At 41.8% G+C, this 16,562-nt stretch overlaps 1 protein-coding gene across 3 annotated transcripts in view; it reads right to left on the bottom strand.

Annotated features, from left to right (window-relative positions):
• Positions 1-3,093, bottom strand: part of Usp32 (ubiquitin specific peptidase 32) — a 134,640-nt gene extending 131,547 nt beyond the window's left edge. For all 3 annotated transcript variants that reach the window (XM_055619803.1, XM_055619801.1, XM_055619800.1), the window contains exon 1: positions 2,920-3,093. In XM_055619803.1, the coding sequence (XP_055475778.1) occupies positions 2,920-2,977 (58 nt within the window). In that variant the 5' untranslated portion in view covers positions 2,978-3,093. The remainder of the gene's footprint in view (positions 1-2,919) is intronic.
• Positions 3,094-16,562: the final 13,469 nt, after the last annotated feature.

Consider the following 16,562-nt stretch of genomic DNA (forward strand, 5'->3'; position numbering starts at 1 on the left):
TAATAAAGACGAGCTTGGTGGCACACGCCCATAATCCCAGCACTCTGGTGGGCAGAGGCAAGCAGATTGATGTGAATTAGAGGCCAGCCTAGTCTACAAAGCCAGTTGAGGACAGCAAAGGTTACACAGAGAAACCCTGTCTCAAGAGAAAAAACATGAGAAAAAAAAACATTTTCATAAAAACTCATGCCTCTTGTAGGCTACTCAAAATATTTACAATACAAGCCAAAAATAAAAGCTACCATTTACACATCTTTCCAAAAAATGTTTAAAGCTACATACTTTCAAAAAAGTAAAAGTTGAAATAACTGGCAGTCTAGCTAAAATAGAATATAAACCCAAAATTCATCCCAATATCAAACATAAACTAGACTGCTCTTTCACTCAAGTCTAGTGTTATCTCTCACTAACATAACACTGCATTTCAAGGCCCCACTTTGCTAGATAAACCGTCTTCAATTTCTTGTTTGCAGTAATGCATCTGACTTTTTTTAAGTGCTGTGTAATTATATACAATACACAGTGCTTATTTAAATTAAAGACAAAGGGTCGAATAATTCTACCCAGCTTGTTCTTGTCAAATCCTACCTGCCCTAACTCACAATGTAAACAAATAAAACTGATTCAGGTATTAGCACCTATTTATTTATGCACCCCCAAAAGGTTCTCAAACCATCCTGTAGACCCAGCAACAGCTTATAAAATCTTCCTGTAGTTTACTTGAACTCTGACATCTTATTTGCCTGTTTTAAACATACCCCTGTTTACAGTTAGAAACTACTTTATCAACTTGCTACTCTTTTGGTTGTTTTTATGCAGCGAAACTGACAAAAATCAAACCCATTCAAACACCCTTTACCAAGACTTTCACTCACACTTTGTTACTTCTTCAAATAGCATTTTAAAATTCCACAGGCATATTTCATAACAAATTAAACAAAAACCTCCCAACAGATAATTTTTAAATGCACCAACTTCATTTATTTTTTAAAATGTACAATTGGGCATGGTGGCCTTCGTCTTTAATCCTGACACTTGGGAGGCTGAGGAAGGTGATTCTCTGAGTTCAAGGCCAGCCTGGTCTACAAACTGAGTTCCAAAACAACCAGGGCTACACAGAGAAACTCTTGTCTCAAAAAACAAAATGTACAATCTTATTTTGATATAAAGTAAACCAACATGAGCTGGAGTCAGAGTTTAATTTTAGAATTTCTTAATGCCAGGTATTTCACTGGTATTCTCACACCCTTGAACTTAAGGAACACTTCTGAACCTTGCAGCTATACATCAACTTGACTGTGCCCTATTTCATGCCATGTAAGCCATTGACTAATTGCCCCTAGACCTGTCAAGCTCAATAGCATTCAGGAAGTTACTGGTCCACTAGGGTTGGAAATAAATCAAGAATTTGGAATATTTCTCATATCGAAACAAAGAGAAAAAGTTCAAGTAAGATTGTACTTAAGAACAATCGTCATAAGCCAGGTGTGGTGGCACACAATTTTAATCCCAGCATTCAGGAGGCAGAGGCAGGCTGTTAGCTATGAGTTCGAGGGCAGCTTGGTCCACAAATTGAGTCCAGGCTACACAGAGAAACCCTGTCTCTTACACACACACACACACACACACAGTCACTCAGTCATCATGCTGATGGGGTCGGGAGGCACCACTAAAAGGCATATTTTTGTTATTCTGCTCAGTCCAATATTAATGCAACTCCCTGTATCTTATTATCTATTTGTCCAGAACTAGATTACACTTCTAAATCCTCACTTTTAAAACGTCTTTTTCCTCATATTTTCATTTTCTATCCCAAGCAACTAAAACCACCTGGCGCATAGCTGAATTTTTTTGTCTCAGAAATCTGTTAACAATAATGTTTGGCCTCTAATCTGCTTAATGTTTTTCACGTCTTACCAAGAAAATCCATTAAACGTCGGACAAGAAATACAAGCACCACACACACACACAAAATCTCAGTCATGAAAAATTAAGTCACATTCCGGCCATAAACTGTGCAAGACACTTCCAGTTAGCGTGAGCTTTAGAGATCCCGGACAGCCTTATCAGAGTTAAGTGGTTAGGGGGTTGGGGCTGTTAACAACACAATGTGAATCAGAGCCAGTAACAGGAGCAGGCTAGGACTGACAGCAAGGCCAGTCTCTGAAGGCAGCTGTAGCACGGTATCCCAACGCTGGATTTCCGAATGCCATTTTAAGGGAGCGAGAAGGTAAGAACTGGGAACCAAGCGCACTCAAACCGTCTGATCAATGTCCGAAGAAAGGGAACCTAAGACAAGGTCTTGTCTCTTCTCACCTTCAACACAACTTCATCTCAGGCCGTTCTTAATCAAAGTCAACCGCTCAAAGGCTGAAGGGTGGCAGTAGTAAATGGAAGAATGGTCATCGCCCTCAACAGAGCGGCAAAGAGCCTGGGAAAAACCAGGGGTTCCCTAACAGGAAAGGTCTTCCAGGAGCAAAAAGAAAACGCTCTGCAGCCGCCTTCTCTTCTCCAGCCAAAGCTCTTAGAAACCAGATTAGGATGTTGTCGGGGGCTTTTTTTTTTTTTTTAATGAAAGAGTGATATGAGAAAATGGCACTGAAGGGGGCCTAGAAGGGTTGAACCACCCAAGCGATGGGAAGGGCTACCCTGGACCCAGACAGGATAACAACGCCACCAGAGCGCACCGGCAAAAGCCAGCCAGCGCCCGGTACCCCGTCACCGCGAGAGGCTTCGCCCCCTCCCCGGGCGCCCCAATTCCCAAGCACCGCTCCCACCCCACCTCCCCGCCCCCAGTATTCCCACGGCTGCCCCCGGCCCTTCGCCGGGCACCCCACGCCCCGGCCTCCCCTCCCGGGCACCCACCCCCGGGCGCTCGGCGCTGGCCTCCCCGCAGCTCGCCCGACCCCTCCCCCTCACCTCTCCTCAGCGCCTCCTCGTAGCTGAGGAATCCGATCCGTGACTCCTTGGCGCCCATGCTCCCCTCATCCCCTCGGCCGGGGGTCGGAGCCTGGCTTCGCCCCCACCCCCCTCCCGCCCTCTCCGCGGCGTCGCCGGCTGACGGTGTCCGCGTCCCCGGCCCCCTCCTCCCCCAACACTAACAAGTGCGGCTTCTGCCCCAGCGACTCCTCCCGACCGCCGCCGCCGCCTCCTCCATGCCGAGTCACGTGACCCGCTCCCACCCCGCCCCCTTCCCCTCCCTCCTACTCCGCCCTTCTCTCCTCTCTCCTCCCTTCGCGTCTCTCCTCACTCCTCCTCTCCTCCCCTCGGCCCCCCTCCCGCCAGCCCCGCTGTGGGTCACCTGACCCGAGGCCCGGGGACTGTTCCGGGGAATGGCCGCCCTGGGCCACGCTCCGCCCCACCCCTCGCTCCCAGCGCGCAGGAGCGCGGGGGCGGGGCGGGCCTCGCCGCACGTCAGCGCGTCAGCCTCGTCTCCCCGCCAATCGCAGGCCTCGGATCCCGCCGCGGCGCTCAGCTGGCCAGGAGGGCAGTGACTTCCGGGGCGCCCGAGGACGGTTCTTCCCGCCCCCACGTTCCGGCGTTCGACGGGCGGGGCCGGAGCGATGACGGTTGGTGCTGCGGTGGCCCAGGCCCACCTTGGAAAACTGTCGGGGAGTGTTAGGCAGCGGGGGTCTGAGGAGAGCGTTGCGGGCAGACGGGGAGCCCCTAACCTTCAGGGGATTTTTTGACAGAAGTGGAAGATGAGAATCTCAAGGCTTCTCTGAGAAGATACCGTTCTTCCCGCTAGTAGATGGACCCTAAGGACAGGGCAGCGGACCTTGTCACAGAATTCTTTCCTGTGCCTTCCCTTTCTCCGGATCCGGCTGCCTTAGCTTCCCGCCCCCCCTCCCCCCCCCCCCCGCCCCGCGCGCGCGCCCCTCATTTCTTAAGCCGCCTTAGATGTGGTGTTTTGGTCGGTTGGGTTGGATGTTAAGTTTCTGACGCAGGGTTCTGCTTTGTAACCCAGGCTGGCCTCGAACCTGGCGATTCGCAGCCTCAGCCTCCCACCTACTGGTTTTGCAAGGAGCGCCGCCACACCCGACCCTGCCCCCTTCATATTACAAGTTCCTTGTGTTGCTCTCTGGAAAAAAGACAGTTCAAAACAGAGCAGCTTGCTTTAAAAGTGTAGTGAGTGTGAGTTTAGTAGCATCGAGTAAGTACCTTTACATCACTCTTCAGCCTCAGCAGTTTGTCTTCAGGATCACCACATGTAGAGGAGAACTGAAACTATTACACTCCACAGTCTGTCCTCACACTAGTTCACAGCAACCGTTTCTCCTGTGACTGGCTTGTTTCCCTTAACCTGTCTCCTGTTGTAGCATATCAGGCTTTTCCTTATAATCCAGCAATTCCACTTCTGAGTACCTACAGACTCCCAAAGAATGTCTTTAAAGGGATGTGTGAACACTATTTGTGCACTCAGCGTTTATAGCAATAGTATATACAAGTCAAAATGTTTATAACGAATGTCATCAGTTAGTAAACAAAACGTGGTGTATACATACAATGGGATTTTTTTCCATTTCTTCTTTTGGATGGGTGGTGAGAAGTTCTTATGTAACTAGCAGTTGGCTGGTCTGGGGCCTATGGCAATTCTCCTGCCCCTACCTCCATATATTAGAAGCATGAAAGTCATAATATGAAGCAATAAGGAAACAACATTGAAAAACAACTATTTGGATTAGCGTAGACTCAGGGTGCCAATTAGATAATTTAGGGCCAGCAGAGGATTTCAGTTCCTGAAGCCGACTGATTGTCACATGCCCTGCCAGAGAAAGGTGTTTCTCTACTTACCTTTCCTGGCGGACCAGATCAACAGCGTGGAAGCCTTAGTCACAGCACTGCCCTTTCCAGTTCTCTGAGGCAGTTAATAAGACCTGAGATTAGTTGTGTTACTAAAAGCCCATGAATCAAGAGGTTGGGGATATATTCCAAACCCTTTAATTTCCATGTCACCAGTTCAGTGTGTCTTCAGACAAAACAATTCAGTCATCCTGCACAGTATGAGTTCTGAATTAGTTTTTTTTTTTTTTCTGAAGGAAAAATTAAATAGGATTCCAGCTGTGAGGAACAAAAACCTTAACGGTTGAAACGCAAGATAGAGTATGCATTACTACTTTTCCAAAAAGTACATAAAAATGATCTCTCTTTACAAAGCATGGGCCTAGGTATGTAACTGCCCAATTGATTGATTTGGAGGAAATTATTTTCTCATGTTGTGGGACTTCCCCACTTGAAAGCTGGGACTTTTGTTAGATGATCACCACAAAAATATCATCGAAGATGATTTAAAACCTAATCAAGTTAGCCAGGCAGTGATTGCACAGCCTTTAATTCCAGCACTGCTGGAAGGCAAAGGCAGGTAGATCTCTGTGAGTTTGAGACCAGCTGGTCTACAAAGTGAGTTCCAGAACAACCAGGGCTATATTACACAGAGAAGCTGTTGTCTGGGGTTTGGGGTAGGGAGGCAGACATATGCACTCATGTGTGATGTCTGATGAGAACTTTAAATGTTAAGCTGAGATAAGAACCTGTATCACAAGTCACCCAGTCAAATGTTAAACATCTCCCTATAACTTAAAATTCATAAAATATGTTTGATGATGCAGAAAATGTGAAGTCTTCTTGTCACACTATAGGAATTCTATTAATCATGTAGTTTGTTCATTTTATCTATTGAAGAGTTGGCCAGCTACCTCACTTGTACTTAGGAAACCATTCCTTTAACTATAATTACATGCCTGTGAAAAGGTTATCCGTACAAAGATTTAAAGCATGGGAGATTAGTTATGTCATTTCTGCTTCTGAGTGGGCAACCTAAATGACAGTGTTCCTTAGTTTGTATTCCTAGAGAAATAACATAAGGTCAGAGTTATTTTAGTACTTGCCAAAGGAGCATAGCTACACTAGAGATAGGCCAGTATAATGAGGGATAGACCAACAACAGATCTATGGGTAGTTTGACTGCCACAAGAGTCCGATGCTCTCTGAAGCCTGACTGTCCAGTAAGTGGATTGATTTTCAGTATTATGGACTTATATAGTTTACACAACTTGAAAATGAACACATTTGTATTATGATTATATTTGCAGCACATCACTTTAAGCTATTTTTCACAAATGATATATATCTAAAAAATATTTTCTGCCCAGTATGGTAGCATACTTGAGTGTTTAACCCCAACACTCAAGAGGCAAAGGCATGAAGAACTCCAAGTTCCAGGCCAGCCATGGCTAATTGGTGAGACCTTGTCTCAAAAAAAATTTTTTTAATTGGTATTCGAGTGTCAACAATGTAAAACTCACTGCTTCAAGTCTTACTCCCTAAAGGTAGGTGTTTTCCATGATTACACACATACCATGTTTTTCATATATATAATATTGTACTCTTTTACATACATCTTTCATGCTCTATTATCTGCAGGTTTTCATTTCATACATTCCTGTATATCAGTTTTTTTCCTAATTTCTTTTAGATTGTGATTCTTTTAAACATGCAGAAAGTGCCAATGCATGTAGTTTGTTTTTATAATTACCTTTCCTTCCTAGACTCTTTTCTTGATCAGTAGCTGTTTATGCTGTGTAGTATGTGGCCTACGCCTGTAAAATCCCAGCATATGGTGGGTCAGGGCAGAAGGAACAGAGTTCAAGGTCATCTCTGCTACATACCCAGTTCTAGACCAGCCTGTGGTGTGTGAGAACCTGTCTCAAAAACAAGAAAAAACAAAAACAAAACAATTAACCTGATACTCAAGGACATTATAATAAACAAATTCTGGGACCAGAAAAGATGGCTCTGTGGTTAAAAGCACTTCCTGCTCTTTCAGAGGACTTGAGTTCAGTTTCTACCACTCATGTTGGCAGCTCACAACTGCCTGTAACTCCAGCTCCAGGGAATTTAATGCCTTTCAGCCTCCGCTAGCACCTACACACATGTGGGAAATGCACAAATATGAGACAATATGTTCCTACCTACAAAAAGCCAGTAGTTATACTGTAATTTACAAACTGCCAGGTAATTCTAGTGGAAGTAGAGACAGGGAAAATTAAGCCTGGTGCAATGGTGCATACCTGTAATCCCAGCATTTGAGGAGGCAGAGGAAGGTGGATCTCTAAATTCAAGGCCAGCCTGGTGTACTAATCCAGCACAGCCAAAGCTACACAGAGAAACCCTGTCTAAAAAAAAAAAAAAAAAAAAAAAAATTACTGGAATCTTTAAAGGACTTAGAATTGTTATATAATAGGTAAAACCTTTTTATTGATAGTATTGATGGATACAATAATTAGCATCCTAAAACCAATCCCGATATTTTCTTCTAAACAGATTCTTAAAAGCTAGAAAATAAGCCATAAACCAGGTGGTGGTGGTGGTGGTGGTGGTGGGAGTGGCAGCAGAACACGCCTTTAATCTCAGCACTCAGGAGGCAGAGGCGGAGAATCTCTGTAAGTTCTAGCACAGCCAGGGCTTCACAGAGAAACCCTGTCTTAAAAAACCAAAAACAAAAAAGTCATTTATGGGATGTTATTGGAAAATGAAAGCGAGCAAATAAAATCTAATTTAACCTGTCCAAAAGATAATAAAGTTTGAAATTCCTCACTATGCATGAACTTCAACCTAGATGAAACTAGAAGACATTTTTAAAGCCCAAGCTTTTGCATACATTTTAATGGATAACATTAACAACCGAATCCATTCAAAAGAAGACTTAAGGAGGTAGCCTGTAGCTATTATCCCCAAAAGTCCACAAGGAAAGGGTTCAGCTACCCCACCAAAACAAACTGAATCCTGACTAGGAGCTCTGACCATATTCTCCCCTAATGAGTATTCTTTCTGGCTTAAGAGTGCTAAATTATCCCAAATCATCTAGTTTCTGTACATACAGAACATAAAAACATGGACAGGGTTAAATTGTAGTTAACAGGTTGTGTACACTTAGTAACTACATCTAATCTCGTATATAAACACTGATATAAAGACATTCCATTCTAGCATTTGACTCTCAAAAAGAGCATATGCCTTGATAGATGAACAGAATTTTTTCATCCTCAATATTGCAGTATTAGTTTTTATTCTTTTAGACTGTTTGTCTCTATAATACTAACTAGACTCAAACTCATGGCAATCTTTCTGCCTCAGCCTCCCAAGTGTTAGGACCACTAACAGTGTGAACTAAAACGCCAGCTTATTCTTCCCCCCGAAATCAAAACTGGATTCTAATAGAAAAATCTGTGCTTATTTAAACGAGCGTGTCTGTGCTTCTCTGTGGGATTCTGAATTATCATTGCTGCACACACACACGCAAATGACCTTTAAAATAATGACATTTGCTGTGGCACCCACCTGTGATCCTAGCACTCTGGGAAACCAAGGCAGGCGGATCTCTGTGAGTTTGAGGCCAGTCTGGACTACAAAGTGAGTCAAGGACAGCCAAAGCTACACAGAGAAACCCTATCTCGAAAAACCAAAGGCCAAAAAAACAAACGAAAAAACAATGACATTTATTTTGCTTGTAAATCTGCAATTAAGCAAGGCTCTGTGGGGATAGCTAACCACGTTCTGTGTACTGTTAGCTGCAATGGTTCAAGAATTAGGAACTAGAATCCAGTGAATCAGTCATATACTGATTGATGCTAGTTGTCAGCTGAGATCATAATTTGAGCTACCAGCTAGAATAACTTCCTCATGCCTCACCACTTTGAGCCTGTATTATTAAGGTGAGAGAGAGGGAATAGGGCACTTCTAAGACTTAGCTTCAAGTGCTGGAGAGATGGCTCAGAGGTTTTGAGCACTGGCTGTTCTTCCAGAGGTCCTGCGTTCAACTCCCAGCAACCATATGGTGGCTCAGAACCATCTATAATGAGTTCTGGTATGCATGCAGGCAGAACACTGTATACATAGTAAATAAATATTAAAAAAAAAAAAAAACTTGGCTTCAGATGTTAACCCAACATCACTTCTGCTGCATTCTAGTCATTAAAGCAGTCAAAAAAAAGTTCTTCTGAGGTTCAAGGGGAGGAGAAATCATCTCCAAAAATATTGTTTGTTATTGTCAATAACAAACAAAGCAGTTTCTTTCCTTTTTTTTTTTTAAGGCTTTTTTTTTTAATTTTTATTAATTATATATACAGTGTTCTGCCTGCAGGCCAGAAGAGGGCACCAGATCTCATTATAGATGGTTGTGAGCCACCATGTGGTTGCTGGGAATTGAACTCATGACCTTTGGAAAAATAGCCAGTGCTCTTAATCGCTGAGCCATCTCTCCAGCCCAAACAAAAGTTTCAAATCCTCCCCCAAGCAAAATACATTTACCCCTTCTTCCAAAACTCATTAGTGTCATCAGGCTTGGGTTCTAGGAGCTATAAACGTTTAGATTAGATTTAGGTATCATGGTGGTGGTCATGGTGGTTTTTGTTTGTTTCTTTGTTTTGGGGTTTTGAGACGGTTTCTCTGTGTTTCTCTGAGTAGCCTTGGCTGTCCTGGACTTGCTTTGTAGACCAGGCTAGCCTCGAACTCACAGTAATCCACCTGCCTTTGCATCCCTGAGTGGTAGGATTACAGGCATGTACCACAGGGCCTTCATGAATGTTTTTGACCAAACACCTGTTATTAGTAAATATATACTGAGTTTACTTAGGGGAGAAAAGATATTATGCAACATACTATAGTTCAGAAAAAGTGTTTTTGAACAGATTTATACATTTCTGTGAAGACAGATTTATAGAGATTATATTTCCACCCCTCACGCATAGATAGAGTTTTGTGACTGCTTTAATCAACAGAAATACTGTTAGGTCTTTGATTGGTCATATATGTATTTACATATATTTTTATAAACATATATATGAACATTTAAATCTGTACCAAGAGAGAACTCATATGGTAAAACAAATTGAGGAAAATGTTAATGGGTACTGAATCTGGACATGTATTCTTTTGATTGTTCTCTTGCATCTTTTCTGTAAACCAAAATTCTTTCCAAATAAAAAGTTCTTTTAATGTGATGCACATGGAATAAGTACTGAACATCAATATTTTCATATTTTAAATCAGTGTCAAATTCTGAGTTGACTTTCATATTAACATTAGGGATTAAGGGAAGGCACTTTACCCAGATGTATGTAAACCACATCCAGGAAGACATATCCCATTTTGAAGACAGTCATTTAAAAGGAGAAATTAGGCCAGACTGAAACAGTTGTTCAGTACTTTTTTAATTACTTGAAATAGTAAAGACAACTTGAACCTTTCTTTAGCTTGTAGTGAAATTGTAGAGTTGTAGGAAAAGGAACCTTGTCATCCTCCTTGTAAAGAAAGAGACTAGGATTAGCCCCTCAGGAGAGCCAGCATGGTGCAAGTTCCGAAGACAAGTTCCAAAAATAGCAGCTGCTCAGATACAACCTCATGTTTCAAATTTGAGGAGTCTTCGATAAGTCTCCTCTCTCTCTCTCTCTCTTTCTCTCTCTCTCATGGGTGGGGCTCAAAATGGGGTTTCTCTGTGTAACAGCCCTGGCTGTCCTGGGGCTCACTTTGTAAAGAGACTGGCCTCAAACTCACAGAGATTCACCTACCTTTGCCTCTGCCTCTCAAATGCTGGGATTGAAGGTGTGCACCACCACCACCACTCGGCTCAAATAAATCTTTTAAACTAGTGCCACAATCCCCAAACATAATAAAAACCCTCATTTTATGGACGTTTAGTATCTTTAAAGGGCAACTGAATTTATACAATTTCTTTCTTCCAAAGATGATTATTTTAAAGCTGGACACGGTAGCCCATTCCTGTAATCCTAGCACTCAGGAGGCAAAGACAAGAGTGCCAACAGTTTGAGGCTAACGTGAGCTATCAATTGAACAGAAGACCAATCTAGACTATATAGTGAGACTCTCACATAAAAGGGGGAAGGGCTGATTATTCTGACATCTTTATTCTTACTTCAAAACTATAATCCAAAAAAAAAAAAAATAGTAAATTTCAGGTAAGATGGAAAATTAGAAGATAGGACAGCTGAAAAGTACTAGGGGAAAAAACAGGGCTACTCAGCAAAAAACAAGCAGATAAGGCTCCAGAGTCATAGCTCCCTGTCTAGGAAGAAAGAAAGGCAAGCCCAGCCTCCAGGTGAATAAATAGCAGTCCTACCCACAGGGCAAGCCCACAGCTCTCTCTAGCCACCAATCCAGCCAGAGGTTCTTGTGATTGCTATTTTGTCACTCACCATGTCTCAGAGGACTGTGGCTTGGTGCTATTTTGGGAGAGAACCTATGAAACATTGAGCTAACTAACCTTGGGGTATAAAAATAAGTAGTAAACTGGGCATGGTGGTGCATGCCCCTGTGATCCCAGCACGCCAGGAGGCAGAGGCAGGTGGATCTCTGAGTTCAAAGTTAGCCTGGTCTACAAAGTGAGTCCAGGATAACCAAGGCTACACAGAGAAACCCTGTCTCAAAAAAACAAAATAAATAAATAAGAATAAGGAGCAAGCATAAGTCAAACAGCCTGAAGTCAACCTGCCACAGCTCAAGGGTAAGAGACACCCTAGGGAGGCAGTTGTGGGTAGTGAGAGAAACGGGTATTGAACAGACTGAAAAGTTCACAAGGCCAAAGGATTCACTCAAAAAGTGAAGTATTCAGGGAGAGGTAGCCTTACCCTGGGGAATAACTGGATAGCCTGAGTTTGAAGCCTCTTGGAGTCACCTATCTTCTACAAAGTTCACTGCTTTAGAGACTGGGAACTCTGAAGCTCCAGTGGACTCCTTTATATCCACAGCCTTATTCATCAGGTGGAGTTTTTAAAGCTTAGTGGATTTTCAAATTGCAGGGCAGATCTTCCTGTACAAAATTCAGTGCTCTGTTTGTTTCCTGGTATGTACTCCCAATGTAATCAGTTGTCAGAACCTGGCTAGAATCTAAAGCCATGCAAGGGTGTACAAACTGGCCAGTCTTGGGTGAGTTGGAGAATCCATCCAACCAGAAGACTACAAAGCCTGAGGATGGGCAGGTTTGCCCCTAGTAAATAGAAGCGACAAAAATGAAGACAACCCTAGCAGAATCTGACACTTGCCATTAGAAGCTCAGCATAAACCTTGACAACAAAAGTCTACAAGTTCAAATCACACACATGAAACCTCCACCACTTTTCAAGGACCAAGAAAGAAGACACTTTAAAATTTTGTTGTCCCTTGTGTCCTCCTACCCTTTCTCTCTGTACTAGTTACGTTTTGACCTTTTTAAAATTTATTTTTATGTATATGTGTAAGTTACAGGTGTGCACATGACACAACACACTTGTAGATGTCACAAAGTAACTTGTGGGACTCGTTCTCACCTTCCCCTGTTGAGGCAAGATCTCTTTTGTTTATGGTGCTGTGCTGTGTATTCTGGGCAATTCTCCTGTCTCTGCCTCACATCTCAATATAGAATTGCTAAAACTACAGGCTCATGATGTTGAACCTGGCTTTTTACTTGGGCTTTAGAGAACAAATTCAAGTTGTTTTTCATGTTCTCCATTTTTGTTGTTGTTTTATTTTATTTTATTTTTGTGTGAGGGGTATTTACCTACATGTATGTCTGTGTACCAAGCACATATAGTGCCTGAGCTGGCCAGAAGAGAGGGACTAGAATTACAGACTATTGTGAGCCACCAGGTTCTGGAAGGTTCTGGGAAACAAACCCTCTGGAACAGCAGCCAGTGCTTTTAACCAGAACCCCTCCCCTCTTTTAAAAAAAAATAGTTCATTGAGTCCAGTTAGTACTACTGGAATGCACATGGGTGTGATATCACTGACTGGAGTATGAGCAACATAGCAGTTAGACTCCTGAAAAAAAAAAAAGAATATTCCTCCCCCAGCAGCCATCAACTATGACTAGCTCCCAGTTAGGGATGGGGCCTTGTGAACAACCTACCAAATTTTAGTTGTGTTTGGCAGGTTGTTCAGTTTTAGAACTGCTGTTAGAAAAATGTGTTGTCTCCTCTAAATGGTACTTGGGATTGAGTCCTCAAGATCAGGCTCCTCATTGAGATCTTCCAAATAAATCTAGAAGAGAGATCTAAACCAATAAAAGGGCAAATCATAACACTGAAACATGACAATGTAAGACAAAAGACCATTCTTCCTCAATTACTAAATTCAAAGATACTGAGCTGGGGAAAATGTTGTATAAAGAATTCAGAATATACTTGGAAAAATAATTAATTCAAAGAAAATATAAACATGCTCATTAATGAAATAAGTTCAGTTCAGAGCCTGGAAAAGAAAGTCAACAGCATAGATGAGAAAGTTAGTAAGAACTGTGAGTCGGAAATGTTGATACGAAATTCAGTAAGTAGCCTGGTCTATAAAAGTGAGTTCCAAGATAGCCAGGGCTACACCCAGAGAAACCCTGTCTCGAACCACCCGCCTCCCATAAAAAGAAAGAAATTCAGCAAGGAGATTAAGATTTGAAACTAAAAAGTGTTGGAAATCAAAAACTCAACAAATGAGCCAGGCATTGTGGTAAGTACCTGTAACCCTAACACCCAGGAGGTATAGGTAAAAGAATCAAAAGTTCACGATGATTCTCTGCTACATAGCAAGTTAGAGGGCATAGGCTACATGAGTCCCTTTCACACACAGACACACACACACACACAAAAGAAAGAAAGAAAAGACTGAAAGCACAAACAATAGACTAGACCAAGCAGGACAAAGAATATCAAGGATGGAGACAAGATCAAGAAAATACCGCACGTGGCCTCAATGAACACAATAAAAACAACAAAAAGAGCATAACTTCCGGAACTCTGGGCTATGATCAAGAAACCAAACCTAAAGTCAGGCATGATAGTGCACTGTGGAGGCTATGGAAGGTAGTTTTTCCATTTGGAGGTGGGGGCAGCCTGGACTACATGGTAACTTCAAGGCCAACCTGAGGTACATGTCAAGACCCTGTCTCAAAACAACAAAATAATAAAATAACATTTAAATAAAAGATAGGAGACAAAAACCTCAGAAAACACGGGGTAGAAGGAGCTGAGATAAAATCTAAAGGCACAAAAAAATCTATCCCGTGAAATTAAATCAGAAAAAAATTCTCAAAAGTAGAGACATAAATGAACATCTAAGCACAAGAGATAGTTAGAATTCAAAAAAGACATCAGAAAAAGACCTTTCCACAGCACAGTGTAGGATACCAGGGACACCAAGAACACAAATTTTAAAGCTGTGAGAAAAGTGCCAACACACTAAGATAAATACATTAAAATAACATTAAACCCCTCAACAAAACCCCTAAAAGCTAGGAAATCATAGAATGATATAGATCAAGTAAAAAGCTGCCAACCAAGATTGCTATACCAAGCAATTAGAATTGCATGCCCACACACAGACTCGCATGCGTGCACGCACACTTTCTTTCTCTAAAATTTGCTGTGTGTAGTGCTTTCATTGGAGCACTCACGAGGCAAAGGCAGATAAATCTCTCTAAGTTATAGGCCAACCTGATCTACATACTGAGTTCCAGTCCAGTCAGGGCTACGTAGTATGTCCTCAAAAATAATTTAAAAATTGACAGAGAAATAAAGAAATTTTAAGAAGATCATAAATTAAAGCCATTCCTTAAAACCAAACCAGTAAAGCAGAAAATACAAAAGGAGTCATAAAAAGGAGAAAGAAAGGTAGTCTTAATCATAGAACACACAAAAGAATACACTTCATAAAAAGAGTATTTGAACATAGGAGAACTTATCATATCTGGCACAGTAAACCACCTAACTCCTAATGCCAAAAGAGGAGAAAGATAATAATAATCTGACCAACCAGAACTACAACTAAACATTGCAAGAATTAAGAAGCTTCTATGTTTTGGTTTGGATGAGAAATTTCCTTCCTAAGGGTCATATATTTGAACACCTGGTTACTAGCTGGTGACACTATTTTGAGAATGTTATGGAACCTTTTAGAGATGAAGCCGTGCTGCAGGAAGTATATCCTAGAGGATGGGCTTTGAGGTTTAATAGCCTCACCTCACTTCCTGTTCTCTTTCTTTGCTTCTGGTGTGCTGATGAAATGTGATCACTTGCTTCATTACTGCCAGGCAAGCCTCAGGCTTCTATTGCTATATCTACTCCACCTTGGTTGACTCTAACCTCTAAAAATATAAACCAGAACAAATCCTTTCTTCCCTCAGTTGCTGTTTGTCAGGGTAGTCTATCACAACAATGTAAATAACAACCCTAAATGGTCTTAAGTCTTCAGTCAAAGATGGACAGAAGCCAGGTGTGGTGGCGCACTCCTATGATTCCAGCAGAGACAGGTGGATCTCTGAGTTCAAGGCCAGCCTGGTCTACAAAGCAAGTTCAGGACAGCCAAGGCTACAAAGAGAAGCCCTGTCTCAAAAAGGTGCATTGATATGGTGGCTCATGCCTTTAACCCAGTACTTGGGAGGGAGAAGCTGGTGGATTTCTTTGAATTTTAAGCCAGCCTAGTCTACATAACAAATTCCATGACAGCCAGGCCTATCTGGTGAGACTCTACCAAAAAACAACAACAACAAAACAACACAGACTAGCTGACTGGATGTTAAAAGTCCATTTATATGTTGTTCCTAATAAACTCAACTCACTAGCAAAGACAGACTGAGATCAAATTTACCAAGCAAATGGATCTGAAAGCAAGCTGGTATAGTTACTCTGGTATCTAATAAAGTAGTCAAAGCCAAAATTAGAAGACATAAAAAAAGGCCAGTATAGTAAAAAAAAGGAACCATTCATAAAGAAGATGTTATAGGGCTGGAGAGATGGCTCAGTAGTTAAAGAGTGTGTACTCTCTCCCAGAGGACCCAGGTTCCATTCCCAGCATTCACTTCAGGAAGCCTACAATTGCTGGTAGCTACAGATCCAATGATTCTGGCCTCCATGTACACTTGGACTCATGGGCGCATACATACGGACACACATACACATCATTTAAAATAAATATTTGGGGGAAATGAAGATATTACAAAGCTGAAATAATAACTCAAGCCATTATCCCAGCAGCTAGAAGAATGAGGACAAGAAGATTGCCATGAGTTCAGGACCAGCCTAAAATACATAGCAAGTTCCAAGTCATCTGGACCTTCTGGGGAAAAGAGAGACAGAGAATATAAATAAAATTTAAAAGATATTGTAAATATATGTGGACTAAACACTGAAGCTTTATCTTCATGAAAATTTAACACCAATGGACGTAAAAGAACATATTGGTCCTGCGGGAATAATAAGATAGTAGACAATTTCATCAATTGATAAGCATTGACTAAAACTCAACAAAGGGACTTCAGAGTGAAACTGTTCCATCCATCTACTAGGCTCAATACATATGTACAAAAAAATTTCTGTTCAACATCTAAAGAATACATGACAGCCCCAGCACATGTACTTTTCTCTAAAATAGATCATATTTTAGGTCTAACAAATACACAACTGAAATAAGTTATTATCTCTTATCAGATCACAGTGGAATGAAACTTGGATAATAAACAGTAGACTCTTGCATGAACAATGGGTAATGGAAAAAAAACAAGGAGGAAGTTTTAAGATTTCCCA

The sequence above is a fragment of the Psammomys obesus genome, unplaced genomic scaffold, assembly GCF_907164565.1.
Source record: "Psammomys obesus unplaced genomic scaffold, mPsaObe1.curated_primary_1811, whole genome shotgun sequence".
Lineage (NCBI taxonomy): Eukaryota > Metazoa > Chordata > Mammalia > Rodentia > Muridae > Psammomys > Psammomys obesus.